We start from the raw sequence: 25,564 nt of genomic DNA, 5'->3' as shown, positions 1-25,564 counted from the left end.
CCTACGCTTCAGATACAGAAGGTCCTTGTCTCTCCCAGAAGTTATCAGATGCACTTAGCTAGCCCCCAAACCTGAAACCGTTTCAGAGAAGGACAGAAATGCCCCACTGATCACAGCTGGGCTACTTTGTCACAAAATATCTGACAGAGGTCTGATCTAGGTGCAGTCTCTCCTCTCAGAGCTGCACAGCAGTGCTCAACTCTAATAGTATGGTTCAGAGTCAGCAACGCAGTAGGACCAGAGTATTTGTAATCAGTCACTGTTTGGATGGAAGGGAAGAACTTCAGCTGTGAAGGCAATCATTTTTTTCATTAAGAACTTGCATCACTTCTCATTCTATTTGCCAATATCATCCCAGAACAGGACCGCTAGTGGCGTTTGTATAGCATTCAACCCTGCAGGGGCTGGTATGAGGGGAGGTAGGGGGTGGAAAAAACATCAAAATTTGAAAGTGTCTAACAAATCCAAAATATCCTGAAAATAATAAATAGTATCCACAGAAATCTCACCAGTTTCAAAAGCAACTGAGCTTTCAGAAACACAGTACTTCTTAAAACCATGAAAAACTTGTAGCAACAGTCATTTTCTCAATTTAATACATCTCCTACACATACACATTAGTCTTATATATACATATGTGGGTATGAACTGATAAAGCAGATACTAAGTAAAGAAAATTTCACAAGTAGTTATCTAGTAAAGGCTTAATTATTTTGTTCTGCATTTTTCCCAGGGCAAATCTGAGTCTAAAGATGCGTGCCTTGACTGTTTTGTAAGCAGTTATAAATACTCCTTTCAACCTAAGTAATCTGTGCTAGTTGTACTACCTTCAACACTACACAGAGAGTAATATTATTTCTACTGTCAAAATCCTGTAACACAAAGTTGGATACTGCGTAGCTTTGGAATAGACTGTGTTATACAGCAGGTAACATTCAGTCAATCTGATTAATTTCCATTTATTAGTCATGTTGTCTTGCAGAGAAAGCAGCCCAGCTCCAACCTTTAATTACCTAAGTAGTACTTACTAAACTTAGTTGCCCTGAATATCCACAGATTAAAGCAGTTCTGGAGATGATCCCAGATAGTCTTTCCAAGTAAGAATTCCCCCATCAGGTGCTGTTACACTAATCAACCCTGTTTGACCAAAGAATAGTGCTAAGCTCATAGAATTAAAAAATATAATTGACTAACTTCAAAGCTGGACAGATTTGTTCACTTATGAGAAAATACTGCTGCTCTTTCAGCCTGAAAGCAACAGAGAGCTTCATTTTATTCTTGGTATGGCAAAGGGATATGATCTTTTATAGAGTCCCTCTCACATAGCAGGCCCCAACCTATTTTCCATCCACCAGCAAACATTGCCTCAATAGAGGAACCATCAATGCAGCTGAGACATGCGATATCTCTAGCCACTACTTTCCATCTCTCTCAGGATCCAGATTCTTGCCTCCAGCCTGAAAACCACTTAAAGGCATCTCCAGTTGCTATGGGCAGCAGCCATAGTTCTGTCCCAGGGATGTGGCAGCCATGCTTCTCACCTCGTCTGGAAGCAACTGGAAAGATCTACATGCTCCGGGGTTCCTCCTGACCTAGCATGGGTCCCTTTTTCTCTAAGTAGATAAGAAAAAGGGGAAATGATAATCACTCTGTAACGCAGAATTCAGCTATCTGTTACAATAAGCTGAGGAGGCAAGTTGGATACTTCACTGACAACCTCTAGGTATCATTGTAAATCAAAAATATTCAGCATATTGAGGTACTGGGCATACTCTCATCCATTTCTACTGGTAACTAGTCTTTGTGCCTGCTTCTGTTAGACTTTTTAAAACCATATAGAAAAAGATTTCTGTTGTGAAAAGTTACATTTCTCATGAAAAAGTACAACAGAGGGGTGGAATGACTATGAGCTGATCAGGAAGCAGGGCAGAGAGGCTGCCCTCACAGCAGCAAAACCTCACTATTCAGTGAACTTACTGTAGGTACAATTTATGATTAAAAGAAAAAAAGCCACAGATTTACTAATGACTCTCTCTACAGACTTTAGGTAAATCATTTGGGACAGGCTACTTGGGAGAATTATAGGAATGCAGTCAGGGTATGTAGAGATGCATCGAGGAAGGCTAAGGCCCAGCTGGAATTGAGTCTGGCAAGGGATGTCAAGGACAACAGGAAGGGCTTCTTCAAATACATCAGCAGCAAAAGGAGGACTAGGGAACATGTGGGCCCGCTACTGAGTGGGGCGAGGGCCCTGGCGACAAGGGATACAGAGAAGGCAGAATTACTGAATGCCTTCTTTGCTTCAGTCTTCACTGCTAAGGGCAGCCCTCAAGAATCCCAGAGCCTGGAGACGAGAGAGAGAGTCTGGAGACAGGAAGACTTTCCTTTGGTTGAGGAGGAAAGGATTAGAGACTTTCTGAGCAGGCTAGACATCCACAAATCCATGGGCCCACATGGGATGCACCCTCGGGTACTGAGGGAGCTGGCGGATGTTGTTCCCAGGCCGCTCTCCATCATCTTTGAAAGGTCCTGGAGAACTGGAGAGGTGCCTGAGGACTGGAAGAAAGCCAATGTCACTCCAGTCTTCAAAAAGGGCAAGAAGGAGGACCCAGGAAACTATAGGCCAGTCAGCCTCACCTCCATCCCTGGAAAGGTGATGGAACAGCTCATCCTGGATGTCATCTCCAAGCATATGGAGGAAAAGAAGGTGAACAGGAGTAGTCAACATGGATTCACCAAGGAGAAATCCTGCTTAACCAATCTGAGAGCCTTCTACAATGGAATGACTGGCTGGGTAGGTGAGGGGAGAGCAGTGGATGTTGTGTACCTTGACTTCTGCAAGGCTTTTGACACCGTCTCCCGTAACATCCTCCTACATAAGCTCGGGAAGTGTGGGTTAGATGAGTGGACAGTGAGGTGGACTGAGAACTGGCTGAAAGGCAGAGCTCAGAGGGTTCTCATCAGTGGTGTGGAGTCCAGTTAGAGACCTGTGGCTAGTGGCATCCCCCAGGGCTCAGTACTGGGTCTCATCCTGTTCAACTTCTTCATTAACGACCTGGGTGAGGGGACAGAGTGCCTTCTCACCAAATTTGCTGATGATCCCAAGCTGGGAGGAGTGGCTGACACACCTGAGGGCTGTGCTGCCATTCAGAGATACCTGGACAGGCTGGAGAGTTGGGCAGAGAGGAACCTCATGAGGTTCAACAAGCGCAAGTACAGACTTCTGCACCTAGGGAAAAATAACCCCATGCACCAGTACAAGTTGGGGGCTGACCTGCTGCAAAGCAGCTCTGCATAGAAGGACCTGGGCGTGCTGGTGGATGACAAGTTGACCATGAGCCAGCAATGGGCCCTTGTGGCTAAGAAAGCCAATGGTATCCTGGGGTGCATTAGGAAGAGTGTTGCCAGCAGGTTGAGGGAGGTGATCCTGCCCCTCTACTCAGCCCTGGGGAGGCCTCATCTCGAGTACTGTGTCCTGTTCTGGGCTCCCCAGGACAAGAGAGACATGGAGCTCCTGGAGAGAGTCCAGCATAGGACTACAAAGATGATCAGAGAGCTGGAGCACCTGCCCTATGAGGAATGGCTGCAAGAGCTGGGCCTCTGTAGCCTGGGGAAGAGAAGACTGAGGGGGGATCTTATCAATGTGTACAAGTACCTGAAGGGAGGGTGTCAAGGGGATGAGGACAAACTCTTTTCAGTTGTCCCGTGTGACAGGACAAGAGGCAATGGGCAGAAACTGAAGCACAGGAAGTTCCACCTGAACGTGAGGGGGAATTTCTTCACTGTGAGAGTGACAGAGCACTGGAACAGGTTGCCCAGAAAGGCTGTGGAGTCTCCTTCTCTGGAGATATTCAAGACCTGCCTGGATGCAACCCTGTCTAACATACTCTAGGTGACCCTGCTGAGCAGGGAGGTTGGACTAGATGATCTCCAGAGGTCCCTTCCAACCTTACTGATTCTATGATTTTGTCTCTTCAAGTCTTTTTCCTCCTCTTTGCCTTGTTTATTTCTATTATGAGCTCTCTGGAACAGAAACTGCATCTCATAACAAGGACAGACAACATTATAGCTGCATAAGGATTATCCTTACTTCCCTCTACCCTAAACTGGCAGGTGACTGAAATATGAATAATTAATGCTCTAACTCTGACTTCTTCCCAGTCTAACCAGTCCTGGCTGGCTGATTTCCTGTGATGCTATGATACTAATGGCTCATGAGGAGAGATTTAAAAAGGGAAAGAATTATGATTTTCCAGATAGTTTCTTTCTGCCCTGTGAGAAGCAGCATCAAAATAGTAAGAAAAAGCACTGGAAACCCATCTCAAAGCCTGCTGCACAGGCAAAAGCAGCAGATATAAACCAGAAGATGCAGGGAAGGGGAAGGCTTGTGAAAAGCCTAAAAAGGTATGAAAAGAACTGTACAATTTGAGGTCACAGAAGCCAAAGATCTTGTGCAAGATATTAAAGAGGTATAATATATTTAGGAAAAGAATGCTACCTTTGCAAAGGCATGAAAATATACTCAAAGAGAGTATTTAGTCATCACAGACTAAGGATGTTTAGAGATCTAAACCTGAAAGGTCTCACCATCCTGCAACAAATCTGTAGTGCAGAGCCTTAGCTACTATAAACTGTCATAGCCATAATGACACAGCAGAGTTAGGGCAGCGTACATCAGTGAGGATTTGCTCTCAGAAGTTTTGAAGAAAAAAATGCCTCTGTGAGTCTGCATTTTGGGCAAGGAACTCAAAATTGAAATTACATGTTGATTCACAATAAATGGAAAGAGAAAAACAAAAACCATTTTTTTCACAGTTCAGTTTCTTTGAGCTTCTAAACATAATTTCTTCAATTTTAACTTAGCAGTCCTAAAGTTTAGAAGTTCCCCTCCATCTGTGAGTATTTACATCTTGCTATTCATATGCTTTAATACCTCTGTGTGGTAGATCCAGTCATACTACCCTCAGCCCACTGAACAAGTGACTACAGCATATGCAAGGGAGAGAGGGAAAAAAAAAAAAAAAAAAAAGTCATCCAGTGTCAGCAGTCTCAGAAAGACAGACCAACAAGCAAATATGCTTGGAAATCGAACAGGCAGAGTCTAAATTATCTTCTTGCTCTCAGAAGGGATAAAGGCACCTTTGCCACTGTTCCCTTCTGTGGGTAGAGAACACCGCTCTCTTAAGATTGTTAATCCGGCACCTGTCATTAACATTATACTGCTAGTTTAATGTTGTAAAAAGGGGAAAAAATGAACAAGGACATATACACATAGCCCGTGTTCTACCTGAAGTGTCTGCTCTGCTGTATTCCAACTCACCAGTATAGTCCCAGTAGGAATGAATTTGAGTCACAGTTTCTAAGGCTATTATGTTTTCTACTACAATGCCTTCAATGTCTGCCAACTTTAAAGAATAAAGGAAACCATCACTCTTTATTGCTTGAAGCTTCTGCCTTCCTGTAAAACAGCAGTGATGCCAGTTTAATTGTCAGTGCCTTCATGGAGTACTTTCAGCAAACTAGGTGGATAACCACACCTATTCTGTAAAAAAAATCTTTGGCATTAATCAATATAGTAATAGAAATGTATAAGCAAATCATGTAACTTCTGAGTTATTCAGTAATAAGGAGATTTATCAGGAATATGAGCAGAACAAAGTGATTTACTGCAATGAAACAACACACAGTGGCTAAGAGTATCTTTAAATCAGTAATTTTGACTTTTAAAACAGAGACTCAAGAATGCCTATTTTTGGTGAAGCTTTCTAAATTGCTTTATATCTACATGGACTCATTAGTACAGTCTATCAAAATGCTCTTTCCCGATCCACGTTAAAAAGCAAAAGAAAGGAATATAAACTGCTGATGCTTTTATGTACCAAACATAAGGCTGAAAGCAAGCCTTTCTGTAACTTAACCACTTCTTAGAAACCCCACTTGCTTTTTGTTCTACGCTCCTAAGCCAACCAAAAATCAAGTATCTCATTGCCTCTTTATTTCTTTTCCCTTTTTACTACTCCCTCAATTTACCAGTTCCCAGGGCCCATCCTCCTTGGCCTCCAGCTTCTCCCTGGATTCTTTCACGGTTCATTATCCGGACTAACCCTCCATCCACCCATGACTTTGCATCCCTTTTTACCCATCCTCCAACTCCACTCTCCATGACTGAATAATCTGAGTTACCTACCACCCAGCTCTAACTCCAAAGTTCCTCTATCCCTCCTGCAACTTTTGGTGACCATTTCCCACCTCCAGCTGCTTCTCACAATTTACTTGTGTGCTTGTTCAGCTTTAACTGAATATTCCACACTGTATGGTCCAGGCAAGTCTAATGAGAAACTGAGAGCACAGAGAGGACATCTCCGCTCTCCACACTGTTCTGCAACCCTCAGGGACAAATATAGATGCAGAAAATGTGGAATCTTCAGAAATACTAGCTACAGTCTTGCATGTCTCAAAAGAATTTCCAAGCTGCTATTTGACAGTGTTTATCTAAAATCATACAGATGTCATAGACATAAGTGGCTCTCTGCTACCATGTTTCCAAAACCCATCTGTTTGGGTTTTTTTCGATGAACAAAGCAAAATAACTTTTTCTCTCTAGCCACGCTGTGGAAAGTATCTTGGTTATTCTGGTCTTCATAAAAATGGCCTATCTAAAATTCATCAGCTTCAACACACAAAAGCACTCAGATTTTTCTTTGCAATTTTCTATTAAACTCATAATCTGAAGCAGATACTCATTATTCCAGATTCAAATGTTTAAAGTTTGTCAAAATTACAAAGAACTCAAACAGGTTCTTGCAACGGGACATGTCAGATAGCCTGAAGTCAGCTACAAACCACAGCCATCTAAGAGTTGCTAATATCCATTTAAAATTTCCAGTGCAAATTTCTGTCCTTTCCTTCTACTCAGTCACTTATTTAAATCATTACACTAAGAAAAAAATTAATGCAGTGTTTTAACATCTATCAAACAACCCAGTACCTGCTAAATAGTCTGTCCTAAGCAGACCCTAAGAGCACAGATTAATGCTCACCAGGACTGATTTACAATGCCTTCTCAACCCCCATTTCCTACAATAGTAGAGTGAGCTATGATAACAACTGTACATGACAAGAAGCAAGCTGGCAGCATTTTCTGTTTCAACTGCAGTACATGGCTGGGTGTCACAGACAAAAAAAATGAAAAGTACAAAAGCAAGGTGTGAAAATAGAACAAATAGCAAGACTTTCTGTGTGTGGAGAATGCAGCACTAGTGAATAAGAATAGATCTAAATACATACAAACAATCTCACATTAAGGGCAAGATATTCAGCTACACCAGGTAGATCTGGATGTCCAATTCTCATTAACTTTGATTTTGAAATCCTTAGTTCAGGAGTTGTTCAAATATATTGCAAGTGAAATGTAATTCATTTCATTTCCATAGCAAATTATAGGGTCATAGGAAAATTCAGGTTGGAAAGGCCCTTAGGAAGTCATTTTAGTCCAACTTCCTGCTCAAGCATCATCTTTTTGTAAGCCTAGACTGGAATGGACATGAGATGTCTAGATTTGATTCTTTGTTCCACTGCAGATTTCCTCTTTGAATTTGCTAGTAACTTACATGCTGTTGTCTGCCTGAGTTGCCCTCAGTCATAGGGGAATATGTTGGAAGTGTTACTAGCTTAACATTTGGGAAAAGCTTAGGTGATATGATCTGAAATACAAGAAAACAAATATCTAAACACAGAGCTTGGCTAATATGGAAAACTTTAGATCTTAGTCTAGCATTCCAGAGCATTCAAACATGGGCTTTTTGTCCCATTCAGAGAAAGTGAGGGCCTATGACCACAGAGGTTAGATTTGGTTCTTAAGCTGCTACATTTCAGAGACTGTAGTTTTGTTTCAAGTCCCTTTCTTGATTTCAGAGCAAAGATTTGTCTCGTAAAAATTCTTATCTACAGTGTGCTTCAACTGGACAAACAAACTGTGTGAATCTGAGTCATATAAAAAGATTTAATTACGTAACATTTTTACTAGGTTTAAGACTATATCAAATGACATTTTTTTTGTTCCATTTGCCCCATTTACTACACCTCTAAATGACATTTTAGTCAGATATCTATTTACCATGTGTTAAACTCCTTCTTGCAAATTTGGCACCTACACTTGGGGAAAAGGATAAATTACTCTGGAGTTTGTTTCATATTCTTAACTCTCCAGGGGATTCGGCCAGCAGGTTGAGCCAAAGCACAGAAAAATTTTGTCTCACTTTTCTCTACTGCTTTGGATGCCAGTATTAATATACTCCTAGAAAATGAACAGCTCGGGCAGAAGACAGGTTATTTTTGAAATTTTAACTTCAAACAAAGCAATTTTCTAAACTGGTTCACAAAAAGCTAAAATGTGAACAAAACATTTTTCCCATATGACTTCTACTCATACCAACTCTTTTAATACACCCATCAATAAGCTTGGCAAACAATGTCAGAATTTCAACCTAAATTTAGGTGTGATTCCAATTATGAGACTTTGAGAGGCCAAACAAGAATAACTTATCATTAAAGGCTTGTCATCTGCCTTCTATTAGTCCACTTAATGTGCTTTTAAATGATCACACATCTGTCTCCCCCAGAGAAACAGAAACCATCCAGCTGAGATGACAATCAATAAAGTTTACCACCCAACATCTAGAGGGACAAGATTAAGTCTAGAGACATCAAAAAAATCATAAATATGGGTATACGTGCATATATGTGCACACATATTTGCTGGACACAACACCTATGCGTTACATGAATACCATATGCATATGAGCAACTATTTTTTTTTTTTTTTAAAAAATCCTCATTTTCTTTTAGACTGCAAGGATAGAATATTCAAGTGTGACAAATTTTCTGGGCTTTGAGGGCATAAGGCATACAAATAAAGAAACATTTCAAATCAAAACACATGCACTATCAATAAATCTATCATATTACAACAATTGCACATTTTCTGCAGAAAGAAGAGAAGTCTGACTGATTATGAAAGATTGGGTAGAATATTTCTAAATAACATAACACAGCTTTTGTTTGTATTACCTCAGTAAGATCACAGTTTTGCTATGCTAGATATTGCACAGATGAATAGTGGAAGAAACTGTACATCACGTTGTGTTTACCAATTTAGACCTATAATCAAACAAAAGGTTACAAAGCTGCTATTAATACTACCACCTTAAAATGGGGGTTTAATACATTTATTCCAGTTATAGAACGAAAGTTTGATCTTGGGAAGATCATTATCACGTTGTTTAAAGAAAAAACACCAGCACAAAATGGCAGATTCCACCAGCAAAACAATTCTGTTTAGATCAGCATTTAATACACAGAGTTTATGATCTTATATATTAACATGCCTATGAGAATTAAGAAGAATATATAAATTCACGTTGAGAATGGTGTATTTAACTAAGCACCATGTTTGTTAAATAAAGTTGATTAAACTGATGCTTCCTAGAACATTCTTCACTACAAATGCACAAGAAATAGCTTTTTTTTTAATCTGTTTTTGTAAAATTACTTTGAAAAGCCAGTCCTGTTTCCACTAGTCAGTAAAAACATCATCACTGACTTCTGTAGAATACAAAAGCCCAGCACTTTTCCTATGTGGTACATTAGCAATAATGTTTAAGACTTCTGCAGTTTCTCTACTGTGCATCACATTCCCCATGAGTCCCCAAGGTCTGAATAACTAACAGTATAAAATATACACAGATTTAATGACTTTTGATTCTGACTCAGAACTCAGTTATACACATGCTGCTAGCAAACACAGTGTATTTCACTGTAAAGGACTGATTCTTTTTCCTTCACCATAAGAACATAAAGCATTGTCACAATGTGCCTTTTAATTCTAAAATAAAAGGCAGCATGGCTCAGAAAGAAATGCTGACCCTTGCCTTTTCCCCAGCCCACAGCTCATCTATACCAGCTGGTAACAATGGAAAGAGCACACTTGTATGAGATCACCTTTTAGTTAAAAATCAATCAATGTAGCTCACAAGCTGTCCGTGGTTGACAAATCTCTGGATAGAAAACCCCACAAAATTTGTCCAGTTCAAAGTAGCCCACTGATGGGTGTCAGAAGACTTTAACAAAAATATATTCTGATATATTTCTAATTTACAGCAAAACATTTAAATGTTCTCACTACTATATACATGGATTACTTGAAAATATTCACAATAGGAAGCACTCCAGATCAGTTACTCCAACAGACTAACATGACCCGCTGGAGTCATATGGTTAGACACTGCCTACCTGGTAGATACACCATACCGTGCAATCACCTCTGCTTTTAATTGCTCTTGAAATGTTACTTGAGTGCTGGAGAATATGGAGATCATGGGAACATTCTGAAACAAGAGGCAAGCCATAGGAGTAGAAAAGCTATAAATCACTCTTGCTGGGCAGATGGCACTGCAAGCTAGCGAGCTGTCAGCAGATGGAAGTGAGAGTTTCGATAAGGCAAAAAAAAAAAAAATGGTTGCAAAATAATGAGATCTGTTAAGATGTTAATGACCACTAACCCTTTCTGATCATTTTGCTTTAAACTGCAGTTAGATCACCCCCCTCCTCCAATAGATATTTACCCAGGAAGAATTTTCAGAGCTGTGAAGAGAAAAAGGTTTGGTTTACCTCAAGCTAAGCACAGCAGCCATCCAGAGAGGGTAATGGAGCTACTCAACATGAAATGAACAGAAGATTCATAATTCAGAAATCTCAGGCTCTCATGAAATTTTTGAAGTCTAGAGTCTTCTGTATACAATCTATAAATCTCCAACGTGGCTCTACAACAACTTGCCTCTTTGCATGGCACAGGCACTTCCAACAAAGGGACAATTGCAAGCCAGGAAGCATCTTTTACTGGAAGACTGCTACAGGACACACTAACTTTGGTGAGAACTTGGTCTTAGTCCAGACTAGATGCAAGGTTGGCTTGGTGCTCACAAACACTCCACCTCCTTCCAGCTGACCTACAGGTCCTTTGCTTCCTATATGGAATAGGTGGTATCTTGATGTCCTTATGACTGCGAAATAGTTACTATCAGAAAAAATGGCAGCAACCTTTAACACATTCATGAATATCAGCCCCTCCAACCTCCAGTGTTAGACAAATCTTTCCCTCTAGCTCTCTAGTATTAGGAAATAAACTACTTCTTTTTCTTTTTTCCTTTTTCTAAATAATATTTTTCTTTGTCACAGCCTCAGGGTTCTTCTTTATAAGTGACATTACCAAGAATTCAATTTTTTTTTCCTATTCTGATACAATGGCCCCAGAAGGGTTAATATTGTTTTCAGAAGAACACAATACAAAATGATCTACTTCTGTAAAAGAGGCAAGCTCAGACAATGTAGGCTCCTCCACTCTTTCTAGAAGCTTGCAAGATTTTTCCCCCAAGATATATTGCCATGGGTAATCTCTTATCACTACTGTCATGGACTGCAGGATTCTCATGGTCCTATAAATCTCTAAAGCTGCAAATTCTGACAACTGGGAATTTTTTAAAAAAATCTGCATGCACGAAAAAGGAGATGAGATGGTAAATAAATTAACTTCATTGAAAGCCTTTGGGAAAAGGGAAGTAAAACTGCAGACTTGTGTGGGAAGCTAATAAAGTTGGAGCACTGCAACGACAGAAAGGAGTAACAGGCTCTCTGCAAAAACTTGCATTCCCCAAGGTGTTATGAAGTCCTTGTATCCTAAACACACTTACAGGATACAAGATCCACATAAGGAAACTGCTATGTACCGTATACATACACATGCCCTTAGTAAGTTAGTAAGTTAAGTAAGTTTAGTAAGTTAAGTTAGTAAGGGCCTTAGTAAGGCCCTTAGTGCTTCAAGCAGATACAGAAATGACATAGAATAATAAGCACATTCCATAATGAAGTCTACCCAGAGCACCTAAGTATTAATATAGCATATATACATACTAACAATCTGTTATTAAGATATAAAAGCAAATCACCAAAAATAAGGTCTAGTCATTTAAAACATGTGACAATACATACCCAATATTTCCTTTAAACTCAGAGGAAGTTTTCTGGGGTAAGCGCATAAGTGAAAGCTCACACGTTCCAAGGGAAAAACCATACTTTCTCACCAAATTCCTGTGTGATCTTGATCAGATCTCTCAGCGTTTCCTGTCACTATTAACCCTAGATGTAGTTAGGGGGTTACACTAGCTAAACATCTCTTGGAGATGATGTGCTACTTGCTCCTTTTTGATCCAGTTTAGGTCACTATACCTTCTTCACGTTACAATACAGATCTCAATCCCCAAAAATCAGACAGGAACCAAAAAAACCCCTACAATTGGCTATTATTAAGCAATAATGATCACTGGTTCTTACAAACGCATTCCTGTTCAACAAGCATCAGTTTCAGATACTTTCAAGTGTTCTCTGTACTTGCAGCTGTCTATCTTTTATCTAGCCATTCATGCAGTATCTGTTATCTACCCTTAGCTATAAAAGATCCAAAAAGATAAGTTGCATTTCAGTATAGAACAGGAAGTGAATAAAAAGGCTACCGTTGCAATACTGTGATACATTTCATCAGTAAACCTGTGTTCTAACTTGAAGTAACATCTTTTAAAAATAAAGGTTAATTCCAGCACTGTGGCTAGAAGTCACGAATTAAATGCAAGTTTCATGATAGTTTTCTTAAAGCCTCAGCATGCTGAAGCTTTTGCAGGTTCAGCCCTTGTGGTAACAGAGAAAAGCATACCTCAAAGATTCAAATTTCAGAAAGCAAATCAAAACGACCCAGCTGTATTTATTTATTTAATCCAATGATTTTTAAACTAATCTTACAATTTTGGAGGAGGAGAGGAAGCCAGCTCATTTGTTTTAAATATCGGGGGAAGTCAGCATTGATCAAGGTACTCCAATGCATACATAAGCATATTGAAAATGTTCTCCCTTGGCAGTTTTATCATATTAGTGTAAATAAGTTCCCATTCATCCTGAATGGGAATTCCCACCAAAAACTTTGAGAAGTAACTTTCTGATCCAAACGCTATGATTTTGTGCTTTCTGTTGGCTCGGTTCTGCATGTGCGTGTGTGTGCGTGTTTATACATGATCATATTGATGCATCCAAACACATAGAGAAAAACAAAAGAGGAGCGGGAAAGAACAGTATTTTCTGATTAATCATCAGAATAATTACATCCTTCCAAAAGGTTGTTTGCTTTTTATTTCTTCTCTGCGAACAACTCTGATGGATAAACCAACAGTATCATAGGGTTACAGGTCCAAACAACAGCAAACTAACTCAGAAAACTTCTTAACAGAAGTATACAGAAGTCCAATTTAGGAGTATAGATGTCCTGGGCATCAAGGCAATTAAATTTAAACTTTTGGACCCTGCATACTTTGAGCAAAGTTCTTCCATTCCACACTCAAACTCACAAGCACAATAGTGATAGAAATCTATGTAATAGGCATCTCACTGCTACAACACATAACTGAAAGGAGGGAGCACTGTTCCAAACTCCTCTACTGCCTTGGGGCTGGCAGCATCCCAGAACTCATGCTGTCATTGTTTGCAAGAAGGTACAGACTCTGCTGTCATCCCCTGGTTGATCAAAGAGTCATATTGTAAAAAGAAAAAAAAAAAACTCTGAACTTTAATTTAATTTGGCTGGTGCCATTGGCAAAATGCCTCATCTCCCACACACCATAAACCACCAAGAGGCAAGGATAGAGAGGAAGGAAACACACTGGAAAGACAGATGGCAAGATGAAAGCATTGTGGACTAACGCTCATATTAAAAGGCATCATTCGTCCTTGCCCACAGTCAATTACTATCCTCTGGTCAGGATGCAAATCTTGAAATGAATTCCAGGGTTTTCACATCACTTACCTCACCATCGTCTTCCATAAAATATAAAGTCATACTCTGAATTCATAGCAAACTATGTATTCAGCAAAAAAGACATAGTAAAAACTAGTTAAGTCTGTAATGGTAATGAATGCAATACTATGCTCAGTGGTATCTCAAACACTGTATTTTTAGCTACCCAGGGTTTCAAGAAGAGTGCACCTCTCATTACTACTGTAGTAAACATAGCCTCAGATATAGAGAAGTAATCACCAAAAGAAAAGAAACTTGTGCAATTCAACTGTCAGCTTAAGCCTCATAATGACCCCAGAACATAATTATGTCCAAATATTAACTTCTACCTTTGGTAGAAAAAGTCATTGCATTCCATAGCATTGTAAATCTTCTTTCTGCATGGTACAGTCTTAATTTCTCATAATTTTGACACTTTTATGTTTACCCTAACACATCACTGCAACTTGATCATGACTGCACAGTGCAAGACATCTCAATAATAAGAGATCATGAAGTTCTCCCATCTTACCTGGCTCTGTACAATTCTTTCTTTCATGTGTCCCATTAGGTGATGCCATCAATCTTCTATTCCTCCATACTTCTGACAAAACGTGTCTGTCTGCAACAGCTGATTCTCGGCCTATATTAAATAGAAAGGGGTTATGTTCTCTCTCAGAAGGTATCATCTTAACTGGATTACATGCCCCTACTAGCCAGGAACACTGACAGACTACTGGTATGAACAGAGCAAAATGAAAGTCTGACTCTGACACACACAACATACTAAGTGCACCTAGCTACAAAGGGTGAAACTAGTTGTGAAGGTGCAGTATGACAGCTATCGGCACGTTCTGGCTACCAGAGTAGCTGGTTGCAGCCCCTGACAGACAAATCTTCAGAAAACACACGCTAAAACATGCACTGTTGAATCTCAGGCCTTGCTGCCACTCTACATGAACTACCCCAGATATGCTGACATGCTCAACAATCACACTTTCATTTAGACATTCACATCATTGATTTCTCAAGAGTAAAGATGCACGTAAACAAATTTCAGCTATATTATGATTTAATCTGAATCTAGGGATGGGTCATGTCAGTATTGGGTATATTTGCTTATATCAATCTTTGCATAACTTGTGGACTCTCACAATGCAGTTATTTTTAATATTCCTCAACAAGTCTCAGAGATAAACTTCTTTACAGGTCAATGGAGCTTTTGCCTAACCTAGTATTCCAGGAGCAGCCTCAGTGGAACTTACTGAATATGGTACATAAGGGGCATTTGTAATAATGCAGGATATGCAATTATACTACTTAAAGAAAAATAGACCCCCTTAATTAAATCACTTCCATCTCAACTCTACCTATTTCAAATGAACATCTAATAATAAAACTTCTTCAGCAACTGACCTCAAAATTTATATTCAGTCATCATGTAATATTTGTGCTTTGCTACGGTGACTCTTGGGAAAAAAAAAACTAGCTTGGAAGTTAGTTTGGTTAGTGTCATAGCTCAAATGTTCTGCTGCCACCACTATAGGAAACATAGAGAATAGATGGCCAGTGTTTATGGATACAATGTAGCATAAATTAGCAAGCCCAAAAACAAACAAAAAAAAAACAACAACAAAAAAAAAAACCTACCTGATACAGCATACCATCGAAAATTAGGTTATAGGAGATTTAGTTGATAACCCAAGAGATTAAAAAAGATAACTTTCATAAGTCATGACATTTCTGATGCAGACCCCAAGAAGTTCTGGAAAGTCTTTATCTGCAGCAAAAAAGCTCAAAGCACGTAAACACAATCACATCTCAAATCAGTTGTTTTCATAAATCAGTAAGTTTATGAATATAACTAGCTGGTGCAAGAAAAAAAAAATCAAAGGCGTAACAAATGCTTCTGAATGAAGGAAATAATAATATATTCTAAAACCAAACGTAAAAAATAGTTTCAAAGTTCTGAGGTGAACAAAATGGTACTGTGATGTATAATACTAAATCCTTACACGGATGGTTTGTTCTCATACTAGATTTATTTCAAACATCACAAGTAATGATTTGAACACAAGAGCTATAGAAAGTGCGAGTTCTGTGAGATTTTCTTTTAAACACATCTTTTAACTTCATCTTTAATTTAAGAAGGAGAAGACCCATCCTAATTCTTCTGAAACCTGACGGTCTTACACTAAACGGCATGGCTGGATCTAGGCTTAGTTCGTTTTTGTTCTTGAGGAATGGTGGCAATGCTTTCTAGAGACCCATATGGCGTCCACAAGCTCAGGCTTCATACACATGAGAGATACAAGCAGTTTGAAGGAAAAGGCCTTAAAATTGCACACTTGGACCCTAAACTGTGCTAGCAGGCATTAAACAAATGAACTGGACGGACATAGCTGATTATAAATGCATCAGTTAACAAACAAGGCACTTGCACAAAAGATGCAACAAACTGTATACAACATGAGATGAACACTGTTCCTTGTCTAAAATATAAATTTTTTGTCAAATCCACGCTGTCATTTAAGGCGTTTTGGAGGAAGAAGATGAAGAAAATAAATAGTTTTAGTTGGTGGAGGTTTTCGACTGCAGGTAACCCGGAGTTGCAGGTGGGACCAGAAGCGATCATCCCCGGCTCTACTGCAGCGGCAGCGGGAAGATACTCCGGCACCGCTACAGGCGTGCAAATGCCGCGTGTCTCCCATTCCCTCCCGACTCGAAGCCCCTCCGAGAGACCGCGGGGGCCGTCGCCAGAGCTGCCTCGGCGCTGGAGAGCTCCTGGGCGCCAGCGACGCGAGGCCACCGCGCTGCAGACCCGCACCTGCCCGGCGTGGGGGGGGGTTCGCCTGAGGAACCCTCGCTGCTTCCCCGCCTCGCCTGCCTGCAGGCGTATTTCCACGGAGAAACTCAAAAGGAGAACAACGCTTGACCACGGCACTCTCGCTCTTCAGCCCCGCGGGACGGCAGCCCGGCCGCTCACCCCCGGGCCGCCGGTCCCGCCGCCACGGCTACTCACCCAGTCTGGAAAGCAGGCTGGACATGCACCACACGAAGAAGAGGATGGCGCAGATGAAGCCCAGCTGCTGCAGCAGCATCTCCCGCCTCTTGCGAACTTTCCTCAGCGTCAGCAGCATGGTCTTCGGGGAGGCGAGCGGCGCCTCGTCCAGCCCCATGCGGCGCGGGCGCTGAGGGGCGGCGAGCAGGCGGGCGCCGCAGGTCGGTCGGTTCGTCTGAAAGCGGGGCTCACTCCCGGCGGCTTCCCGCGGACGGCTCCATGTCAGGCGGGCTGCAGCGCGGAAGAGAAACCGGTGCCCGGCGGCTCAGGTCGGCGGCAGCGATGCGGGTGGGAGGCGGGCGGGGAAGGCGGCGGCGGCGGACGGGAGCAGGCGGACGGGAGCAGGCGGCCGAGGCGGCGCTCTCAGGGGCCGGGCTGAGCCCCGCGCCCCGCACGCACCATGGGCGGCAGCGGAGGAAGCGGCGCGGCAGCGCCCGGCTCTCCTCTGGCAGCAGCCGCCCCCTCTCGCCGCCGCACAGCGTGCCGCGGGACGCGAGTCAGCGCCGAAAGACGGCGGCATCCATCCGCCCGGGCCAAGTTTAAAGTTTCGCCCCTCTTGTCCCTCCCGCTGCCAGCCGCCGCCGGCGGGCAGGCATGCCAGCCCCCGCCGCGGGAGGAACTGCCCCCTGGGCTGGCAGCGAGGCGCCGAGCGGCCCCTCAGACCGGCCGGCAGCGGCTCCCCGGGGCGCCCGGCGCGGCCCGCCCCTCTCAGGCAACTTTCTGGGCGCTCCCCCAGCGCCCATGGCAACGCGCATGTCCCCTCCCCGCCCCTCCCCCACCTCTCCTGGGGGGATTAACCGGACAAATTAATCCTTGCCCCTAAACGGCGCGGGAATTATCCGCTCTCCGTGCCGCGCTTGGCCGGGCTGCCCGTGCGAGGAGGGCAGCGGGCAGTGGCGGCGGCGGCGGCGGCATGTGCCGCGGCGCCGAGGTGCGAGCCGGGGGGCGGCGGTGGGACCGGGCGCGCGCCGGGGCGCCACCTGCGGGGCGCGCGCGCGCGGCCGTTGGGGCGGCGCGGGGGCCGGGGCGCCACCTGCGGGGCGCGCGCGCGCGGCCGTTGGGGCGGCGCGGGGGCCGGGGCGCCACGTGAGGGGGGCGCGCGCGCGGCCGTTGGGGCGGCGAAGGGGCCGGGGCGCCGCCAGAGGGGCGCGCCGCGCGGGCGGCCGCTGGGACGAGGAGGAGGGCGAGGCCGGGGCGGGTGCCTGCCGCGTGCTGGGCGCTCCCCGGCGGCGCGGGTGTGAAGGACCGCGGCAAGGTGCCCAGCTGAGAAAGTGACCGGGTATTGATGACAGCTGAGTTCCTCTTGTCTCCAGGATATATATTTTCAGGTGTACTTCCTGGGGGGGGGATGGCGGCATTTTTCTTATCCTTGTTATAGGTAATTTGCAGACAGAGAACTGAATGACCCATTTTGTGAAACAGCAGTTCATCCCAGACTGTCCCAAAGCAGATGTTTTCCAGGTAGACTTTATAATTACATTAATTAGTTACTGCTATCCAACAAGAATATTTTTGAGAATTTCCTAGAGCAGCAGAGGCATTGGTTCTGTATTTCTTCAGTGTATTCAGAAATGTTGTACATGGTGGTGAGCACATGTAGACAAAACAGAATTAACTCCTCTGATCTTCTTTTCAGTGCAGCATTTGGTTTACTGTGGAAAAACCTTTCTGGTTCAGCTCTGGATTTCTGTCTTTGTATTTCAGTACATACAATGCTTCACTTCATCTGGCATAAGTTCTAGTGATGTTATATATAAGAAATATCCTAGCCTATAAAAGCAAATCTTCACAAATAAAATATCACTAAACCTCTGCCTTTTCCCTTTGGCCTTAAACCTTCCTGCTGCATTTTTTTTTCTTATTTTTATCAATTATTGCTGTTACAGTAAGATGCAGTAGCAGAGTGTTCAGGATGTTCTTGTACACATCCAGATGTGAAATGGCTCCAGAATCACATTAAAGGTTGCCCAGGTGTCTCAGGTGGAAAGAGATTGATTACTCAAGCTGGAAATCAAAGAGAAGCCGTTTTAGCCTCTTTGCTTCCTTGCATGCAAATAGCTACAGAAATTGGCATGCCTTAATCATTCACGCTCAAAGGGGCAGCTTGATTCCAATAGATCTTTGACTCTTTGATTTTACATTAAGGCACTGATCTAAAAAAAGTAGTAAAGCAGGAAAACTGCATGTTAGAAGAATGACACTAAGATGCACCTCAGTTTCCCGTCTGTCATTCGCTTTCTACCTGCTGAGAAAGGAAAAGTAACTGATAGTTTTCGTCTACCACAGAATAGGTAGTAGGGAAGATTACAAATCAGCTTACGTACCTTTATTTCTCTCCATGGCCATGCAGGAAATCTCACTATTGAGTCCAGAATGAAAGCCATCCTTGACCTGAAAAATTTACAGTCTAATGAGCTAGCAGAGGCATAGGAAGCTGAATAGGAAGCACTTTTAACACATAGTAGGCCATTCTCACTTAGCTAACCCTACCTCATAAGATAAGCTCAGCAACTGAGGCTGATTAGATCAGGCCTATTGTTTGTAGCGGACTTTTTTTCCATCAAAGACTCCACTGAAGTTGTTTGGCTATATGTCAGTAGAAATGCCATTGTGTAATTATGCATATCTTATCTGCTATCACCATGTCTCAGAGCTAATCTTTCATACTGCTTTTCATCACCTCTTTTCTGGTACTAAACTTCCCCTTCTACTCAAAGTGACAATCTGATTTTCTGTGAGGGAAAAGCATCCCCCCTGCCTTGACATCCCCTTGCTCTGTGTTTAATAAAAGCTGCAGACAAGAGTGTGATCTTCTGTAGGAAGATTTTAACTGGGAATAGAAGGATGGTGACACTGGAAAGATGGAAAGAGAATCACTGCTCTTGCAGTATCCTCTTGGCATGTTTGTTAACTTCTTCACTGATAAGATAGATCAGAGCCATGGGCTTCTGAGAGGCTGTCCTCATGGTTGGTCTCTGATTAGGACACCTACAGTTAACTGTGGTTGCCTGTGATCTGTATACTTATGAGGTTTGAACTCTTACATGAAATAATGTGGCAGTGATTCTGTTATTGACAGGAATTAACATAGTGAGAGGAGCCGTTCTTAATCATGTCTTCCCAAGGAGCTCATGGGGTGTTATAACACTATCCCAGTTCAGATGTTCACTGTCAAAGTTTTCTTTGTGTAACCGTGAACCAAAACAAGAGACAATGCAGTAATGATATTTCAGAATGGCATATACTTACTCTTTATATGGAGGACATTGTCTTTTGCTCCCGATCAAAGCCACGGGACTTCTGATTTGAAGAGTTACTGACATTTTAAGATGTACAATGACAAGTTTGTTTGGAACTAAGGTAAATTTGGGTCTGGAGATGAGGCTGTGGTTCACAGATACTCCATATCTGTGTTCTATACATTCTTACCACAAAAAGCATCAAATTGAAGTATTATTTTAAGTCCTAAGTTTCACATGTGGAGGATTTTCCTTAACACTGTCAGGTCTTATGAAAATCACATGGATCAAATGAAAGCACATGGTTAGTGATAGGAATGCAAGTTTCATATTGCGCTTTTGGTCATAGGTTTTTTTTTCTTATGTGGTTGTTAAAAAGTTGCCTGTTACAGAGATAACAGTTAGTGACTATAGAAACCCAGGGGCCATCCCTGTGAGGAACTGAAAGCAAGAAAAAACAAAAAACAAAAAAGAGAAGAGATCTTTTGTGAGTCATTTCCAAAAAATGAATCTGCTAGCCATGAAAGCAATTCTCAGAGTGATTGCCTCTGTGTGCATGTGTGTGTCTGTATACACAAATGAGGCAGATCAAAGTTCATATGGTACTAATCTCCTAATCATAGAGGCTTTTGAATAGCATTTTTAATCAGTCTGGTGATCACAAGGCAGCCTCAAAATTTTTCTTGCTTTACCTTTCAGATCAGAACCCTGAATTACACATGCTGTGGCAAATTGCTGAAAGATGTGTTATGTAACTTTCGATATATGATGTCTCAAGGAGCAGTGTGCCACAGAATTCAGATCCAGTTCTCTCCCCCCAGCTGTTAGCAGGACCTCTACCTGAGGGGTCTATTTGAGCACATTCAAGCCGTTCAGACAGAGATCATTACTCGAATTCTGAAAGCCCTCCACCAGAGTCTGATTTTGAACACCTACTGAATTATACATGGATCTTTCATGCCCCAACTCTTTCTGTTGATTTGCGACACCCATATTGTGTATGAGTGATGATACAATGTAGCAGGCAAAAAGAAGCAAACAGATTGTGTGTAACTTTTGAGACGCTTACTATTCATTTTTTAAATCTTAAATTGTTGTCATCTCTCACTGCAATAAGAACAACTGCATATAAATTCAACAGGGTCTTTCCATTAGTATTTTCAAAAAAGGGGGGAAAAAAGGTATAAGATATTTCCTGCTAGTTTATTGAGCGATATCTTCACAGTGAATGGTTTGGTGATATTCCAGATGTTCACTATCATCTCCATTGTAATCAGAAAAAAAAATGCTTTCTAGACTAGATCTAGGAATTCTCCTGAAATAATTTCTTGTTGGAAATCAGAGGCATTTGGGAAATATCGTGAAAACAAAGTGCAGAGGAAGTAAATACTAAACAGCACTAAGCTAGACACAAGAAATCTATCCTTGCTTATCATTGTGATAATTTAATGCTCATGTATGTCCCACGCTAAACTGTCTCACTAGAAGCACAGGAAAACGTTAGCTTCAGCTAGCACTGCCAAATTTACTTGTTTTTCATCTCAAGCACAATTAGTATCTTGAATTGAATAACAGCCAAAAGGCTTTGAATTAGGGAAGTGTCTCACAGGAGATAATCAGCTCATCTAAGGAGAAAATATTGATGCTACTAAGAGTCAAAGGGGCAGTTTAATGCTTGGATGAATTTTCTATGGCACCTCCTAAAAGCTCTGAGCAGCAGGAAAAGTAGCAGCAGCAGTAGCACAGCAGGGTAGCTGGAAACTAAGAAGCTGTTAGTCATGGAGACTGTTCCAGCACAGAAGAGCTGCGATTGCATCAGCTGAGAAGCCCTGAGGAATAGGAGGTGATCGTATATGATAGACACTCAACCAGTCCCCAACCAGTCCTAAGAGCCTGTGGCAAGGCCAGCTTTCCCACTGATGCATCCAGCATCCCGGTATCACCACCACTATCCTCCAGGGGGAAGAGATAGTAAGGAAAGCCAACAAAGCCATTAAAAACTTAGCTGAGAGGAAAAGGACTTTGATCCTGCTTTGCTATTTGGTCAAGGTGGGTCATACGAGGGAACTGTTGAGAGAACCTGAACTTGGTGCTGTCCATAATCACCTGTTTGTCAAGAAGGAGCCTTGTCCCTGAAAAGGGGGCACATAGAATCATAGAATCGTTAAGGTTGGAAGGCACCTCTGGAGATCATCTAGTCCAACCCCCCTGCTCAAGCAGGGTCACCTAGAGCATGTTAGACAGGGTTGCATCCAGGCGGACTTTGAATATCTCCGGAGAAGGAGACTCCACAACCTCTCTGGGCAACTTGTTCCAATGCTCTGTCACTCTCACAGTGAAGAAATTCCTCCTCATATTCACAGGCAAATATGGCATGACAGAATAAGCTCACAGAAAGCAAACAGTAGCACCTTACTATTCTAATGCTGGACTTTAACTCAGGCCACCACAAATCAGCAGGTGTATGCCCAGCTGATTCTTTAAACACTGGTAAAAGGTGCTATGCTGAAGCATACTTGCTGCTTACAAAGCAGATACAATGACATCAGCACTGAAGCTCCAGGGTCTCTGCTATGGGTAAACCATAAGCTGGAACCACTTCTGGATTTAGAGACAAACTTCAACAGTAGTACCCAAAGAACCCATCTTTTTTGCTGAGATCCTCAACATCTCTCTACTCGTTCTCAAATTTTTATCTCCCATCTATGTTCCTATCCTAGTGAACACTTGCTGGCTGTGCTATCGTGTCTTACTTTTGCATACTTCAAAGGCAGAATTTTTTCTCAAGATACAGAAATAACTCAGACCTTTGTTTTGCCTCCAAGGAAACTCAACCTTCAATAAAAATGTACATGCTGTGAAGAAGTCAGTCTCACACTGTACCTGGAACCACATCCTCCTTTAACTTTCCTTGTGCTTTGTATCTTGCAATCTTCCTATCGCCCATTTCTCTTTAATAATCTTGGGTAATGCTACTTTCTGCTTCTGATGAGACTATGTGGTTACATCCTGTATTCTATGTTTAACTAGTGACTATACATTTATGGACACCCTACTTCTGAGCTTCATTGACCAATAATGGGATTCTCCCACAGCATGCAGGATTGTTGCAAGCAAGAGTTTCTCATATCCTTCATGCCATAAGCAATCTCACATAAGCTCAGGAAGGAGATCAGGCTGCTACCTCTAATTTTTTTGCTAGACAAGAAGAATAAAAGATACCAGCCAGATGATTTATTTTAAACTACACACCAAAATAAGATCACAGTGGGACCTGATATCCCACATATTCTGTTAAACTATTATAATTTAGTTACTCTATTCATTTATGTAAACCCACCAAAATGCCTCCCAAGTAGAAAATATTTTGTTTGTGTACCTGCCTCCTCAGATCTTACATTGGATTCTTCAAAAGACAGACACTCAGAGAGATGATAGGGACAGAGGCTGGGCAGCACATGAGCAGGGTGAGGATGTTAGCTGTCTGCCACACTGCACCTCAGGCAAAGGCAAAACACAGCATTTTCTTGCAGAACAAAATGAGGGACGTTCTGCCTATCAGTAAGGTTCAACCTGTTCTGCCCATAAGGTTTCAACTCATATCTACCTGAAAAGGGGAAATTGTTAGAAAAACCACAATAATTGTATATAGGTGTCTGCTTAAATGCTTGCCAAATTGGAGGAATTCATGCACATGCATAAAGCTATATTGAAATGACAGTTAAATTACAGGGACCCTGTTATACAGCACATCTTCCTCTACACGCATAACACTTCTATCTTTCTCAGGCTTGTTACCTCCACTAAATTGTACAAGTTTTGACTTTTTTTTTACTTTTGCATACTTCAAAGGCAGAAGTTTGTCAGTGTTTTTCTATTCCTTTCTGCCGTTGTAATCACTTTCTCTTCTGACTGTTTCTCTGCTTTCCCAGTTCTGACTTCCTCTCTGTGGCACAGGACTTTATTCCCCACATCTTGATCTTCTAAGCCCAGTGTAAATTTTTCATTTGTTCCTCTCTCTGTAAGCAGAATTCCTGCCTCCTCTTCAAATCTCCCCTTAAACCTACACATGGGTTTGAGCTTATTATTGATTCTAAGCCCTATTCCCAGAGGCTTGGGGAAATTTGACTGTGCTTAACCATACCATGAGGAATCTAGTTAGCTGACATCACGCACAACATGAGTGATCCTGGCTGGTGAAAGCTCTGCAGGTTAACTTTAGCATTCTCTTCCATCACTATACACCAGCTTTGTTTGCTGTCCATAATTCTGTTGTTTTCCCAGATAAAGAAACTAAACTCAATTCTGTAAAATGCTCTCCATTTGTTTTTGTTCTGGCAAGTTTTTGTAGGTCTGTGAAATACAATGAAATGCTAAACTACTATGGAGACACCTTCATACACCTTAATCAACCACACTTCTGTTCAGCTTTCACACCTATTGGGATCTGCGTCTAAATCCTATTGCTGGCCCCCTCAGAATGAGAAGGATCATTAACTAAGTAAAAATTGATTTATTGCAGTGAGAAGAATTTTCAACAGGTATATGTTTTTAGCCCAAGCAACTGTCTGCTATGATTTTGTGAATATACAGGAGGAAATCATGGAGAATTCTCACAGAGAGAAAACTTGGTTGATGTCAGTGCTTGAAAGCCTAGAGACTGAAGAGGTTCAGTGACAGTCCTATGGGGGTGGCTGAGAAAGGTTCAATAGGGCAGCTCCATTCTCTTATTAATTTTGTACATCAGAATCACTAAGAAAATAAAAAATAAGCATTCTTCCTTAGCGAGCGTGGAAAAAGCAGACTACATACTGCCAAGTATATAAGCAAATGCAAGAATGTATGTCCTGGCAATTGATGTCCTTGAAACAACACTACTGAAAAAGGTGAGAACTGTCTTTATTCAGGGACTCTTAGAACATATGCCTGAAGGAACCCTGAGAAGTCATGCTGTTCCTTCCCGTATTCTAAGGCAGTATCAGTTCTCCCTAATGTTGAGTGGGCTTGCTCTGAAACTTAATATCCATCTTGATACTCAAATTGCTGTTTGACTGCCTATCAAAGCTTTTAAAATAAAAAAGATGGTGACTAGTGTTAAGAAAAATTACACCTCCTACTTTGACTGGCATCTTTTTTTTAACATTGTTAGTGAACAGGGCTCAGAGAATTTGGGGAATTTTTTCCCTCATCTGACCACAGATTTTCAAAAAAGAAAATTTATTCTATAGAAAAATTATGATGTTAAAACTCATAAGAATTGTTGCTGTCAGTCAAAGAAGAGGGACAATATTTTTACCATTTATTTCTGTAAAGCTAGTAGAAATCATGTTGCTTTACAGACAAGCAGGAAGAAAACAACCATGCCCTGGGAAGATAAATTCAGTGTATAGA

The 25,564-nt window shown here is 41.9% G+C and overlaps 1 protein-coding gene across 1 annotated transcript in view; it reads right to left on the bottom strand.

The window, feature by feature from the left end:
* LOC134141462 (ras and Rab interactor 3-like) overlaps positions 1 to 16,989 on the bottom strand; it is a 175,471-nt gene extending 158,482 nt beyond the window's left edge. The window contains exons 1-2 of the mRNA XM_062577693.1: positions 16,896 to 16,989; positions 14,406 to 14,516 (exon numbers count right to left, since the gene is read on the bottom strand). Of these exons, the coding sequence (XP_062433677.1) occupies positions 14,406 to 14,516; positions 16,896 to 16,974 (190 nt within the window). The 5' untranslated portion in view covers positions 16,975 to 16,989. The remainder of the gene's footprint in view (positions 1 to 14,405; positions 14,517 to 16,895) is intronic.
* Between the last annotated feature and the right edge of the window lie 8,575 nt (positions 16,990 to 25,564).

Source organism: Rhea pennata, chromosome 5 (genome assembly GCF_028389875.1).
Source record: "Rhea pennata isolate bPtePen1 chromosome 5, bPtePen1.pri, whole genome shotgun sequence".
Classification (NCBI taxonomy): Eukaryota; Metazoa; Chordata; class Aves; order Rheiformes; family Rheidae; genus Rhea; species Rhea pennata.
Note: the sequence above shows the minus strand (reverse complement) of the source record. Positions and strands in the feature narration are given on the sequence as shown.